Here is a 14,409-nt window from a genome sequence, read left to right as displayed (position 1 = left end):
CTTCCAATGTTTGTATAGTTCTTTCTAAAAGCCCATCTGTTTGAGGGTGAAAGGTTGTGCTAAACTTCAAGTTAGTACCCATTGCCTTATGCACGCTCTCCCGAAATTGAGACACAAATCTTCGGTCTCTATCAGACACAATGGATATAGGTGCACTATGCAATCTCACTATTTCATTAATATACAATCTAGCTAACCTTTCGAGTGAGAAGTCCACCCTAATGGCCAAAAAGTGTGCAGATCTTGTCAACCGATCCACAATCACCCAAATTGCATCTTTACCAGTAGGGGTTCTAGGCAGCCGCGTCACAAAGTCCATAGTAATGTCCTCCCACTTCCGTTTTGGAATGGGAAGAGGTTGCAAAAATCCAGCTGGTCTTTGATGCTCCATCTTGACTTGTTGACACACTAGACATTGAGCAACATATTGAGGAATCTCCCTCTTCATGTTGTTCCACCAAAAAGTCTCCCTTAAATCCCGATACATCTTAGTGCCTCCTGGGTGTATTGTGTAACTCGTATTATGAGCCTCCTTTAGAATTTCTACCTTAAGGTCTGGATCATTTGGTACACAAAGCTAATTACCAAACCTCAAGGATCCATCCTCATGAATGTAAAACTCAGATTGAGAGCCTAGATTTATCAAATATCTTATCTTTTGCAACTGTGGATCATTACTTTGTGCAATCTTTATCCTTTCAATCAAGGTAGGCTGAACTCTAAGGTTTGCCAGATGTGCCTCTGCTTCATGAAACCGTACTTCTATCCTCATTTTCCTCAAATCTTCCAGGATGTGTTTTTCTATAGTCAACAATGCTGCCAAATTTCCTGCAGACTTCCTACTTAAGGCATCAGCTACCACATTGGCTTTTCCAGGATGGTAACTAATAGTCAGGTCATAGTCCTTTAATAGTTCCAACCATCTTCTTTGTCTCATATTCAACTCTTTTTAAGTAAAGAGGTACTTGAGGCTCTTGTGGTCAATGAATATCTCACACTGTTCTCCATACAAATAGTGCCTCCAAATTTTTAGAGCAAAAACCACTGCAGCTAACTCCAAGTCATGTGTGAAATAATTTTGCTCATAAGGCTTCAACTGTCTAGAGGCATAAGCCACTACCTTCCCATGCTGCATAAGAACACATCCCAAGCCTTTCCTAGAGGCATCACTATAAATGGTGAAACCCCCACAACTTGAAGGTATGGTGAGAATGGGTGCTGACACCAACCTTCTCTTCAATTCTTGGAAGCTTTCTTCACACTTTCCAGTCCACTCAAACTAAGCTCCCTTTTGGGTCAAGCGAGTCAAAGGCATGGCTAAGTGAGAAAATCCTTCAACGAACCTCCTGTAATAACCAGCCAATCCCAAAAAGCTATAAACCTCTGTCACACTGTTCGATCTATTCCATTCTACTACTGCTTCCACTTTCTTAGGGTCAACAGCAATCCCATCTTTAGATACAACATGCCCAAGGAATGCAACACTATCTAGCCAAAATTCACATTTTTTAAGCTTTGCATACAACTTCTTCTCCTGCAATAGTTGTAGTACATTCCTCAAGTGATTCTCATGCTCCTCCACACTCTTGGAATATATCAAGATATCATCAATAAAAAACAACAAATTTATCTAAGAAGGTTTTAAACACCCTATTCATCAAGTCCATAAAGGCTGCCGGTGCATTGGTTAAGCCAAAAAGCATCACCAAAAATTCATAATGACCATATCTTGTACGGAAGGCTGTCTTGGGCACATTAGCAGTCTTAATCTTCAATTAATGGTAACCAGAACGAAGATCAATCTTAGAGAAAACTTGTGCTCCTTGTAGTTGATCAAACAAATCCTCTATCCTTGGTAAAGGGTATTTATTTCACACGGTCACCCTATTCAACTCCCTATAATCAATACAAAGTCGCATGCTCCCATCCTTTTTCTTTACAAACAACACGGGTGCACCCCAAGGGGAAACACTAGGCCTGATGAAGCCTTTGTCAAGCAGCTCTTGCAACTATGCTTTTAATTTCCTTAACTCAGCAGGTGCCATTCGGTATAGGGCTTTAGAAATTAGGCTAGAACCTGGTAATAGGTCAATAGAAAACTCTATCTCCCTATCTAGTAGTAACCCTAACAAGTCTTCTGGAAACACATCTAGAAACTCTCTCACTACAGGAATGTCTTCCAGCTTCAATTCACCTTGTTGTGTGTCTCTCACAGTGGCCAGATATCCTTTACACCCTTTCTTCATCATACGTCTAGCTTGTAAAGCTGAAATCACCCTTGGAGAATTACATGCCCCACTTCCCACAAAGCAAAACTCAATCTCGCCAGGTACTTGGAAAATTACCTTCTTTCTATGACAATCAACTATGGCATAATGGGCAACCAACCAATCCATCCCAATGATTATGTCAAAATCCCACATCTCCAACAATGTTAGATCTGCTAGTAACTCTCTATCTGCTATTTTGACAACACAAGACTTGCAAACACTATCAGTAACTACTACACCCCCAATTGGAGTATCCACACATAATTCAGACTCCATAGGCTCAAATTTAAAATTATGTTTCTATGCAAAATTAAAAGATATGAAGGAGTGAATGGCACCAGGATCAAACAATGCATAAGCATAAGTTGTGGAAATCGGGATAATACCTGTTACCATAGCATTAGAAGTATTAGCATCATGTTGAGTGAGTGCATAAACCCTTCCTTGGATCTTGGGCTTATGGCTTGCTCCCTGATTCTGTCCTATTGTTGGTCTTGGAATGGTCTGAACCTCCTTCCGTTGAGGACATTCAGCAATCCTGTGATCCCTTTGTCCACATGAGAAACATGCTCCAGTATTCCAATGGCAATCCTTAGCTGCATGAGGCCTACCACATTGAGAGCACTTTGGCAGTGCCTTGGCATCAGTACGTTGTGTTCCTTGTTTCTTGGCTTGAAAGCTAGAGCTTTTCTCTCCTTACCTAGGCCTCTTCTTCTGATTATTATCTCTATCTGCTTGAGCCTCATTAAGCCCCATCTCCACTAGTAAAGCCTTACTCACCACCGCCCTAAAGGTAGTCAACTCAAAGGGCACAATTCCTTGCTTAATTCGGAATCTTAATCCATCTTCAAACCTTCGAGCCTTATTTTCTTCATCCACCACCATTGTCAGAGCAAATTTGGCTAACTTGGAAAATTCTGCTTCATACTAAGCAACTGTCATGTTAGCTTGTGTCAACTTGATAAACTCTTTTTCTTTCTGAAAACAGATGCTCTTAGGAAAATATTTCTCATAGAATAAAGACTTAAATAGCTCCTAACTCCAAGGCTCAGTCTCCTGGCCACGTTTTTCTTCTTCCAGCCGCCGCTAGTCATAAGCATCTCCACACAACATATAAGCTACATAAGCCACTTTCTCACCCTCAGAGCATTCAAGAACTCTAAATACTTTCTCCATCTCAATGATCCATTTTTCTGCTTCCATAGGCTCAGTAGTCTCCTCAAAAACTGGAGGAGACAACCTCTTGAATTCAATCATCCCACCATGATGACCTCGGCGTTGCTCCATCATCCTAGCTAGGTTATCTCCAGTAGTGACCTATTGTTAGACCACTCCAACCAAGGTCTGCATCATCTGGATTGTTGTGAAATTTTAAAATACTCGCAAGTGTACGAACCGTACTGAAGTATAGTTGGACAAGAACGAGGTCGAACCCACAGGGACTTGTATGAATGTAGGAAAATTAATTAAACCTTAACTAAATTAATCCTAATCTAGTTTAAATAAAAATTGGTTGGTTGCAATAAAATAAACCAAGCAAATAATAAAATTAAGCAAATAGTTAAACTAAGCAAAAGATATAAAGCAATAAAAAGATGTAAACAATTAAGAGAAAGGAATTAAGGTTTTGGAATCCGCCTTGTAAATCATATCAGCATATATTTATGATCATTAATTTTTCCCAACCACTGCATGATAATCTAGAAATCAATCTTGCTATCATGGAAAATATCATCATTAAAATCCTTATTTTAAAAATCAAAAGCATGTTCTTCTTCGCTTCTTAAGTATAAAATCAAATCATAAATTGTATCCGTAGCCAAACAAATCACAAGATATATCCAATTTTATAATCAAGAATTAATAAACCAAGCATTCAATTAATTAAGACAAATCCTAAATCATGAGAAAAACATGATTGAACTCATATCTAGAATCTCATCTTAGTCAATTGATATGAAGCAAGAGCAATTTAAATCATTAAAGAACAACTATTGTGGGAAAAATCAAATCACCTAAATATAACTAATAATCCTTAACAAGGTTTCATCCTCAACCTTAATTATAAATTTAGCTACTCATGGTAATTGAAAGAAAACATAAAAACAAAATACTAACTATTAAACTACACAAATAAAATAGAGAAAGAAATAGTCACAGTGCTAGAGAAAAGCCATAGACAAAAAAAACACGTTTTGCTCCTACGCACCAATCCTAGCCGCAGCCTCTATATGTTCAGTCCCCTCAGCCCTAGCACTAGCCTCCCTGAATTTTGCCCTAAAGAGCCTTTAAATAGGTAAAGGAATCCTATTACAAGTTGAATTCCCGTTTGGAGAAAATCCCAGATTTTTAGGCTTCACTTAACCGACTATTTTGGCCCATTTAACGTCAGAATTTGGACTTTTGGTAAACTACAAAGTTGTAGCCCTTTAAGTTATCGTTCCAGCCCAACTTGAATCATCTTGATTGGACATCTGAGCCAAAAGTTATGCCAAAAATACTAACTGATGTGCAGTCTGGAATCCTAATCCGAATTGGACTTGGATTTGGCACAAATTTCCTTTGATTCCTTACTCCAATTGGACTTAAATTTAATTGGGTTGGTCTTTTCTTGAATTCATGCCTGGCTGGATGTAAGTTGGCTTGATTCAATTGGCCTAGCCCCACTTTGCATGTAAAGCCCTTGTTACCTACAACACAAAAATATTATATAATCGGTCACAAAATAACATAAAAGTAAGGCTAAATATGTAGATATGTGAGTACTTTATTGTATATATTTTATGCACATCATGGATCATCTCTGGTGGTTGGCCTTGGTCGTGCCTAAATTCTCGGTTCCCATCTTGCTGATTCCTACCATTGCCAGAGTTGTTGGGAGTGTTCCCAGTGTTTTTGCTGCGAGGTGGCATCCTAACCTCTGTTCATTAAGCACATGACAAACTAACATGTTATCAAACTCCTAATTTGAAAAGAAAAAGAAAAAAAAAAAAAAAAAAAAAACAGATCAAAAACTCATCTAGTATATATATATCATACAACGTATCCCCAAATGCCTAATTTCTACCCCTCTCACCATTTAGTTTCATAAATCAATGTCTAAGGACCCAACCTAGAGCTTTGATACCATAAATATTGTCATGCCCCGAATCCAAGTAAGAGCTAAGCACGTGACAACAGCCACACACTTTTAAAGTTTACACCCTACAAGTGTGTAAGGCCTTCTTAACAATTAAAGAATTAACCTCAAGAAAATTTCATCAATAAATTTTAAAAATATCCTCAATAAAACAATTCTCAAAAGATCTCCAAATAATAATCTTCCAACATCAAATAAAAATAAACTAAATCCTTTAAATCTAAAGGACTACACAAATGGTAATCTTAAACATAAAAGTTCAAATCTTATTCCATTGATTTCCTAAACTTCACTCATGCGCACATCCCAGCGGAAGCCCAAACATATGCTATTCTTCCTGATCAAAATCTAAAAGGAGAAAGAGGGGGGTGAGTTGACAACTCAATAAGTAACCAAAATCCAAATAAGTTTTATCCAGCAATAGATTTGTAAAGTAATACGATGTAATATGAATCTTCAAGTTATAATATGCTATGAGTTTTCAAAAATAGCTAAAGAAGTTTCATAATATGGAAATAATACTTTGCAAAAAGATCACAAACTTTAATCTTACAATTATATCATAGATGGTCTAGAAAGTAGTTAGTTTTCCATATATCAAAAGCTATAACTTGCAATAGGTTCCAACAAATGCATAAGCAATTTTAATGACTCAAAATAGTTAAATATTCAAACGTAATTCATATTCTTAAAAATCTTATGACTATGGTCACATTATATCCCCGTGACTGGGCATCAGAGTACCAATGAATAACCCCCATTGGTTTGGGTATCAGAGTACCAATGAATAACCCCCATTGGCTGGGTATCAGAATAAATTCATAGTCAAATTGTTCATAATCATATATATGAAATCATAGTTTCTAACAAAAATATATCTTATTCAAATACATACATACATATATATATATATATAATCATATATTCAATATTCAAATCTATTTGTGATATTTCTATAATTCTTTACTTTAACTCAATATAGCTAAAAATAAACAATTAAATAAAATACATCATACATTCAGTAATCAGATATATTTGTGATAATTCTTTACTTGAAATTAGTAATACAATAGAAATAAAATTGTAATAATTGTAAACAATTTTCGGTAATTAAAATACTCAAAATAAAACTAATTAGGATAAGGTTACTTACCTCCAAAAGCTATTCCAAAAGAAACCTTTCCCTAACACTTCCTCTAAAATTCTTAGATATCACTTAGAACAATTTTCAAATATTTTTACTCAATAATCAAATAATTTTAAAAAAAAAAACTTATAACGGTACCCGACCAACAGAGACTACTAAAATATCCAATAATTTCACTTTATTATCTCAAAATAAAAAAGAATCCATGAATTCAACAGATATATATATATATATACTCTACTGCCACTAAAAAAGCCTAGGATAGCTAACATCATTTAGAGTCAAAAGCACTGCCTATACCATCTTCTATAGTTCTACACGTGTTCTTCTTCTTCTTCTTCTTCTTTTCTTTTTTTTCCTACTGCCTCTAGTTTTCTCTTTGCATGAGGACAATTCTCTGACACAAGATTTTATTGAACTCTATAGTCTATTCTTCATCTACCAAGTCAATAAATAAATAATAATATATTAGAAAGAAATTGACGTTCCTTCTTTGCATCAAGCATTTTTTTTTTTTTTATTCAATTCCTTTAAGAAAATTTCGTAGAACACACCCATGCGGCCATGGCTAAAGAAAGTCTCACTATTGGCTAAAATACTCACATAAGAAAATATTCTAATACCTCATAAAGTCTAAATTTGACAAAAGAATAAGATTTCTTAAGCCCTTACCTCAAGAGTGTAGTCAATTCTTCTCTACTTCAATCCTTTGAGAAGTCTTCTCTCTCAAAACATCTGTCAGTATACGCTGACTTAAAATTAGACTATATAAACTAGGGTTTCAACCTTATTTTCTAAAAAAAAAAAACCCTTAGTAATATTAATTATAAAAGTTGACCCCATAAATAAATTTACTTAAATACCCCTCCTTTTATTTATTTTTTTTTTTTTCCGAGTATTACACACTTAATATCACAGGTGTGTAATTGAGAATGAGAGAGAAATGCAAACATATTGACTAATAATTCATATTATTTAAAGGACAAAATTTAAGTACAGTATCTTAGGTGTTGTTCCTTAGATTCCCATTTTAGGATTCAGCTATGTAACTATTTAACTAAAGAATACATTTCTATTCCATGAGAAAAAATCAATATGACAGAATCTTAAGAGGAGAATCTAAGAAATAGCACCTAAGTACTTTACCTAAGTCTTGCCCTTATTTAAAACTAAAGGATGAGTACCATAGCATTCTACCCAATTTTTATTATTTAATCTGGTTTAAGTAAATTCAAATCACATTTTTAAAACATATAAGAATAAAAAAATCTCATTTCCCATAGTATATATTATAGGAACATGAATGGTATGTATGAAAGTATTAACATAAAGAACAATTCAACTAACTAAATAAATCCTTTCAAAAGAACAATGGCATAGCAATACTAGGATCCAAATACATAGAAAACCTCAAAAAAAACCATACTTGCGAAGGCTCAAACATAAGAAAACCTTAAAAATCTACCACTTAAGAATCAAATCAAAACCCATGAAAATTGTTAAGACATGTGTTTCACTTGTTAGGAACATATGTCACTATTTTATGTAATTGGCTAATTCTTTGACAAAACGCGCTTTACTTGTATTTAGGTAGATCTAGGATGTGTTTAATACTTCAAGAAACAAGGTTTCAAGTTCAAGTGTTAAAGTCATGCAAGTCTGTCCAAGATTCAAGTGTAAAAAGTGTTATTCATTAAAACTTGATAGCTAGCATCTATCAAGCCTTGAAGAGTTGTTCCAGCCCGTGGCTCGACAGCAACTCGACAGATAGGTATCTGTCGAGGTTTATGAAACTCAGAATTTCTGGTCTGTTTTTCATCCAATCCGTAATTGTATGTTTGGGCTTTCTTTTCTCACAACCCTAAACATATATAAGGATTATTTAAGGACCATCAAAGGTGACACAAGTTGCACAAGTGTTGAGCAAAGTTTGTTCAAGCAAATTGTGATTAGAGATGGAATTTGCCCTAGTTCATCTTTCTTGTGAAGAAGCTACTGTGTTGTGCACCGTAGGGTTTTGTAACTAAGGAGCTTCTCAATTTTCATCGTGTGATGAGCTAAAGAACTTTGCAGCCAACAACCTTCTCTAGTTGGTGATTGAAGTCGCGTACTGAGATCAACGCAATTGATTAGTCACGTACCGGAAGTCATGCATTAAAAGGAGAGATTGTCACTACAAAACAAGTTCAATTGGGTATTGGGGTAAGGGTTCAACTGTAAGTTGGTATAAGGTACTGGGATTCCTTTACTTGTAACCACTTGTTTTGATAATAGTGAATTCTTGGGAGTCATGAGTTTTCCCCATTCGTAAACAAATTACTGTGTCAATTTAATTTCCGCTCCCTACTTAGTTTAATTGGTGATTTGTTTGTGCTGTTACATACATTGCATGTTAATTTGATTAATTAATAAATTTGGTTAATTAATTAATTAATTCATCACAAGGGGTCAATACATTTTTGGCCTATCAAAAATACCAAAAACCAGCAAAACCCATACCAAATCAAGTGATTGATTTCCTGAAAATACCCCAAACCCATCAATATTTCAAAATCCAAAATATGGGAAAATAACAAATCTTCAAAGAACACACCTTGAGGTTGTGACACCACACTTGCGAAGGCTCTGACATAATTTTCAGACTCCAGAAACGACGTGTGTGGTGACGTATGTGGCAGCGTAAAGTTCTGGTGCTAAGAGGAGAGTAGGAGATGAGATTTGGGGTTTAGCTCTCCAAGTTTGAAACTATCGTGTCGTGTGTGAGGAGGGTTGTAGGATTTAATGAGTTATGATTGTGTGTGCTGAGGTGTATTGATTTTTTTGTAAAATGACGACATGGCTTTCATTCACTAGGTGGCATAAAATAGTTCTTTTACGACAGCTTCGGATAGAAGTTAAACTCAATCAAAATCCAGTTCTAGAAGAGCTATGCTGGTGCCACAACTTGAGCCATAACTCGCCCACGTGGCAAGTTGTGAATGGTGGAAAGGTGTCCCCACATAGACCCCACATCACCCTCCACCACTCACAACTCTCCATGTGGGCTAGTTGTGGCACAAGTTGTGGCACCAACATAACTCGTTATAGAATGACATCATAGTATGTAGCTAATTTCCACACACACTGTCCAGACCATAATGAATTGACCAAGGTTCTGATGTGTTATTATTGGTGTTTCCTAGGTGTAAAGAGTAACCTCTTAACCAATTCTCTTCCCAATCCCTAGTGAGACCAAGTCCCAGATTACCAATTACACTTTCCATATGTTTTGAGTTTAATGCATGGGGATTAGGGAGCTGTCCAAAATATATAGCAATTTACATACACTGGTGCTCATCCTATTTTTAGAAATGAAAAAATGGAATTCATTAGCTAGGTTTATAATTTTATGTATGCACCTCAAAGGAAAGGAGATTTTTTGACAGAATATTAATTAATGCGTTCCTAGATAACCATGACTGCCAAATAGTATAGGCTACCAAGGCACCCCTTGGGTTGTGTCATGTATTTATTGTGTTTTTTTGGTTGGACTCTGGATTTGAGATTATCTTGAAACCATTCTGATAGGGATGATTGAAAGAACTATATATGTCGGTAAGTAGAATGACATTTAAGTGACTTAAATGCTTAGCCCATCACAAAGATAGTGTAATGAAGTTTCATGTTGGTCACATTTTTGTAACCAGAAGAATGGGCAAAGATGAGGTTCCTAGTCAAGAAGCAGTCGTGGGTGCATTTCCGTACAAAGTATTTTAACTTATTTGGACCAACAAATGTCAAATCCAAATCTAACATTTGGTAGAGGTTTTTGAAGGATGAAGTTGGTATAAAACAAAGGTACTTGTAGCCTTGACAGAACAAATTCCATCCATAGATGGTCAGATTTGGATTTGCTGGCGTTTCCAACAATCACTTAATATGATAACAAAGATTTTTAATTGAGTGTCTTGTTCCACTAATGGACCAATAAATCGTTGTCTTAGAGGACCACCAAGCAGCCAATTATTCAGTAATTTGTTGTTGAGTAATATTGCTTTAATCTATACTGATTGCTTTAAGATCATAGGTTTATAGTTGCATGGAAGGCTGTGTTAGCCACATCAGCGCTACACCTCAAAAGGATTAATAACATCCTTGCCAGTTAGAGTTCTTTGAAATCTCTTATAAACCCAAAATCCACCTAATAAACACCCATGTAGAATCAGGAAGACTCAGTACATAACAACATATCTATCTCAGCATACCCATCTTGTGGCTAATAACATGCTTGCGATTTAGGTGCATATCTAGCATGCAGAACAACATAGTTATGGATATCTCTAAAAAAATGAATATCTTCAAAAATGTGCAATACTGGAGGGTTTATAATTCAATTTGCTTTTGATAATTTGCAAAAAGTCGAGTGTGCTCACTTTGGTCTTCTTAGATCTTATTACTAAGCAAGTAGGCAACACTCTTGTTAAACTCAACATATATATCCAAGTGCTTAAGGTGAAAATCAGGCACATAAGAACTGCAAAATCAGCAAGTTTCAGCTTAATTGAGTCAAAGGTGCTTCTGTCCAAAATGTGAAGAACATCAGGTGCAAGACTACAGTAAACTTGAACATTGAGCATCTCCAAATTGACATGCATATTCATCTTTATATCTATAAATATGTCGACATGTGTATTTATTCTAAAGTTTGTTCATTGGTACTAAAGTGCTAGTATGTTGACAGCATGAATGTGATAGAACCTTCTTAAGAAAGAACATTTTCTATTGAAATAAAACTTAATGTGTAAATTTACAATGTCAAGGCACCCAGTTGAACCACAATAGTCTACCCCCTTCTTAGCAAATAAAAAAAGGCAACAACATTTAGTAGCAATTTATTAAACTCGAGTTCCATATTTCATTTTTCCTCTGGTCAATATAATTTTTTTGTGCATGTGCGCTCGTTGAATACATAAATTTTAGTTTGGAGCATAAATCCATAAAATGATGTGTGACTCTCTCTCTCTCTCTCGCACGAGCGTGCGCATGCGGGATGCATGATTCTCTCAATATACTTGCCACATATTATTGAAGCAATTTTGGTTACACCCAATTCTAGTCTTAAAATCACAATGGGCATATATGCAAAGAAATGGTTTTATGTGATGATTTCTTTGGTATTAATTTCATAATATTAAAATTTTCATTATATATTTTAAGAATCACAAAAGTTATACAGATGTTATAAATTACCTCAAAGTTCCAAATCCAATTGGTTTTTTTTCCCCTTCTTCTTCTTTGTAGAAGGAAATGGTTTTTCTTGGTGTGGAAGAAAAATATATTCTTTAATATATATATATATATATATATATATATATACTCATTTTTTTGGTGGTGGGGAGGGACAAGTTCAAAGAATGGCTTTGTCCTTGACTCTAAGCTTTGGCCACCAGTTCTGAGTAGACAGGCATGGTAGTTCTCCCTCTAATATAATGAGATTAAGAAATCAGCTTTTTAGATTTAAGTGAAGTTGAGCAACAAAGATGACTCATTAAGCCGTTTGGTAACGTTATTCTAGTAACGTTGTTTGTATTTTTTGGAAATACGTGTGAGTGAAAAAGTGTGTGGAAATGTGTGTAATGTTATTTAAAAACTTAAAACATGTATTTAAACTCCTATATCAAACGACCCCTAAGCCTTATATATATTTTTCCTATTCATTTAATTTTGTTTAGCACCAGAGAACTCTTACTTATTTTTCCTCTCTATGGTAGAGTAATTGGATGAGCATTAAAGAAAGCGGTCACAAAATTTTTAGTAAAAGTTTAAATTCAAATCATGTTTTGGGAATGCCTTTAGGCTAAGTTGCATCCTACTATTTAGAAAATCTTGCCTTCCTCTTAAAAAGAAATGTAGTTCCTTATAAATCACAAAGCCAAAAAAAAATTCTATTTTCATAAAATAAAAAAATAAAAAAGAGGTGCAATTGCCATGAAAAAATGAGGGGCATAGCTAACCAAATTTATTCTTAAATAAGGCTTTTTGTTTGGAAAATTAAATAAGGATTGATGACCTATTCTTTAGCGAAACAAGAGAGATGTTATGATATATTGGTATTATTGCATTCATTACAATTTCAGTTTTAATTATTGTTAAAAGAAGCAAATTTTGGTGGTTATTAAAATTCAGTTTATAGTAGTACATTTGATGCCATTCAATTAATGGTGCAATCAAGTAATCATTAGGCTGGACATGGAAAGTTCGGTTTAATCATGTCTATAAAAACCTTTCGTATAGCCAACATTGTTTCATCGTGTGACTCTCTCCAAATTCAATGGCAAGCAGTGTCATATTTCATCCATGCTTCCTTCTCTCATATTATCTTATAGGCCTTTTGGTTACAGCTCATAATGTCCCCCAAGCACAATTAACACCAATCAACGGTCAGCATCTCATGAAGGTCTCAATTGGCACTCCACCAGTAGACATCTATGGCACTGCCGATACAGCTAGTAACCTTGTGTGGACACCATGTGTACCTTGTAATGACAACTGCTTCAAACAGATTCATCCCCTGTTTGATCCTAAAAAGTCCTCCACATATAGTGAAATTTCTTGTCATTCAGAAAAATGTCATCAAGTATGGGACATCGAAGGCCGTTGTTCTCCTCAAAATAGTTGCATTTACAGCTATGGATATTCAAGTGGTTTATCCCAAGGTGTTCTGGCCAAAGAAAAAGCCACCATCACTTCTACCTCTGGGCAAGCAGTTTCCTTCGACATTGCTTTTGGATGTGGACACAACAATACCCTCCATTCCGATGTCCAAGCAACTATTGGGTTAGGATCAGGGCCTTTGTCCATTGTTTCACAAATTGGTAGCAAGAGGTTTTCTTATTGCTTGTTGCCATATGGTACTGAATATACTGATCCTAGTATTACAAGCAAGATAAGTTTTGGAAATGGCAGTGAAGTTGTGGGTGATGGTGTGGTTTCAACACCATTTGTAGCTGGAGATCAATACTTTGTGACACTAGAAGGAATTAGTGTTGGAGACACATATGTGTCCTTTAACTCTTCAGGTAAGGCTTCTAAGGGCAACATGTGTATTGATTCAGGAACACCAACATTTGCTTTGCCACCAGATTTTTATGATCGCTTAGAGGTGGAAGTGAAGAAGCAGATTCCAATTGATCCCATTAAGGATGACCCTAATTTGGGGACACGGCTTTGCTATAGAACTAAAATTACTAATGAAAATGGACCAATATTGACTGTCCATTTTGAAGGTGCAGATGTGGAGTTAAAGCCTATACAAACTTTCAATCAACCGCTTAAAGAATATGAATATTACTGCTTTGGAATTACAAATACTGCAAACACAGAATTGGCATCTATGGGCGACCAAGGAATATATGGCAACTATGTTCAAGCAAATTTTTTGATTGGGTTTGACTTGGAAACAAGGATGGTCTCCTTCAAGCCGACTGATTGCACCAAACTGTAGAGTTTGGCACTTTCATGTAACCTATACGATCAATGAAAGATATATTACCTATTCATACTTTATATATAAACAATAATTAATGAACTTAAGTGCAGTACTTGCAATTCCAGTATTTGTGAATCACATGCCTTCACTTGTCTAGAATGTGATCTCAATCTTCATCTTCTGTGAGGTCCAATGCTATATACCATTAAACACAAAGATCATATTATAAATCCCCTCTTTCTTACAAATTTACGTGTTGAGGAGGAAGTGGAAGATGAGACAGACAAATTCAATTGCCATGCTTGTGAGGAAGAAAGAGATCCACTGTTATCCGTTTATTATTGTGCTGAATGTCATATTGTTGCTGAATTCAAATGCGTTCTCC

The 14,409-nt window shown here is 35.4% G+C and overlaps 2 protein-coding genes across 2 annotated transcripts; one reads left to right on the top strand and one right to left on the bottom strand.

Annotated features, from left to right (window-relative positions):
- Positions 1 to 2,570: 2,570 nt before the first annotated feature.
- LOC115961332 lies at positions 2,571 to 3,557 on the bottom strand. The gene is made up of 3 exons (XM_031080329.1): positions 3,410 to 3,557; positions 2,971 to 3,187; positions 2,571 to 2,877 (listed from the first exon to the last, which is right to left on the bottom strand). Exons 1-3 carry the CDS (start codon positions 3,555 to 3,557, stop codon positions 2,571 to 2,573), a joined length of 672 nt encoding a protein of 223 aa, XP_030936189.1.
- A 9,309-nt stretch (positions 3,558 to 12,866) lies between these two features.
- Positions 12,867 to 14,039, top strand: LOC115961331 (aspartic proteinase CDR1-like). Its single transcript, XM_031080328.1, has one exon. The coding sequence runs from the start codon at positions 12,867 to 12,869 to the stop codon at positions 14,037 to 14,039; it is 1,173 nt and encodes a 390-aa protein (XP_030936188.1).
- Positions 14,040 to 14,409: the final 370 nt, after the last annotated feature.

This window comes from Quercus lobata, chromosome 9, assembly GCF_001633185.2.
Source record: "Quercus lobata isolate SW786 chromosome 9, ValleyOak3.0 Primary Assembly, whole genome shotgun sequence".
Lineage (NCBI taxonomy): Eukaryota > Viridiplantae > Streptophyta > Magnoliopsida > Fagales > Fagaceae > Quercus > Quercus lobata.
The sequence above is the reverse complement of the archived record's forward strand: the minus strand, read 5'-3'. Positions and strand labels throughout refer to the sequence as shown.

Coding starts and splice junctions, on each gene's coding strand:
- LOC115961332 (XM_031080329.1), bottom strand. CDS start 3,557: ATGGAGCAACGCCGAGGTCATCATGGTGGGATGATTGAATTCAAGAGG. Junction 3,188..3,409: donor AGTTCTTGAATGCTCTGAGG/GTGAGAAAGTGG, acceptor AGTATGAAGCAG/AATTTTCCAAGTTAGCCAAA. Junction 2,878..2,970: donor AATCAGAAGAAGAGGCCTAG/GTAAGGAGAGAA, acceptor TCAATGTGGTAG/GCCTCATGCAGCTAAGGATT.
- LOC115961331 (XM_031080328.1), top strand. CDS start 12,867: ATGGCAAGCAGTGTCATATTTCATCCATGCTTCCTTCTCTCATATTAT.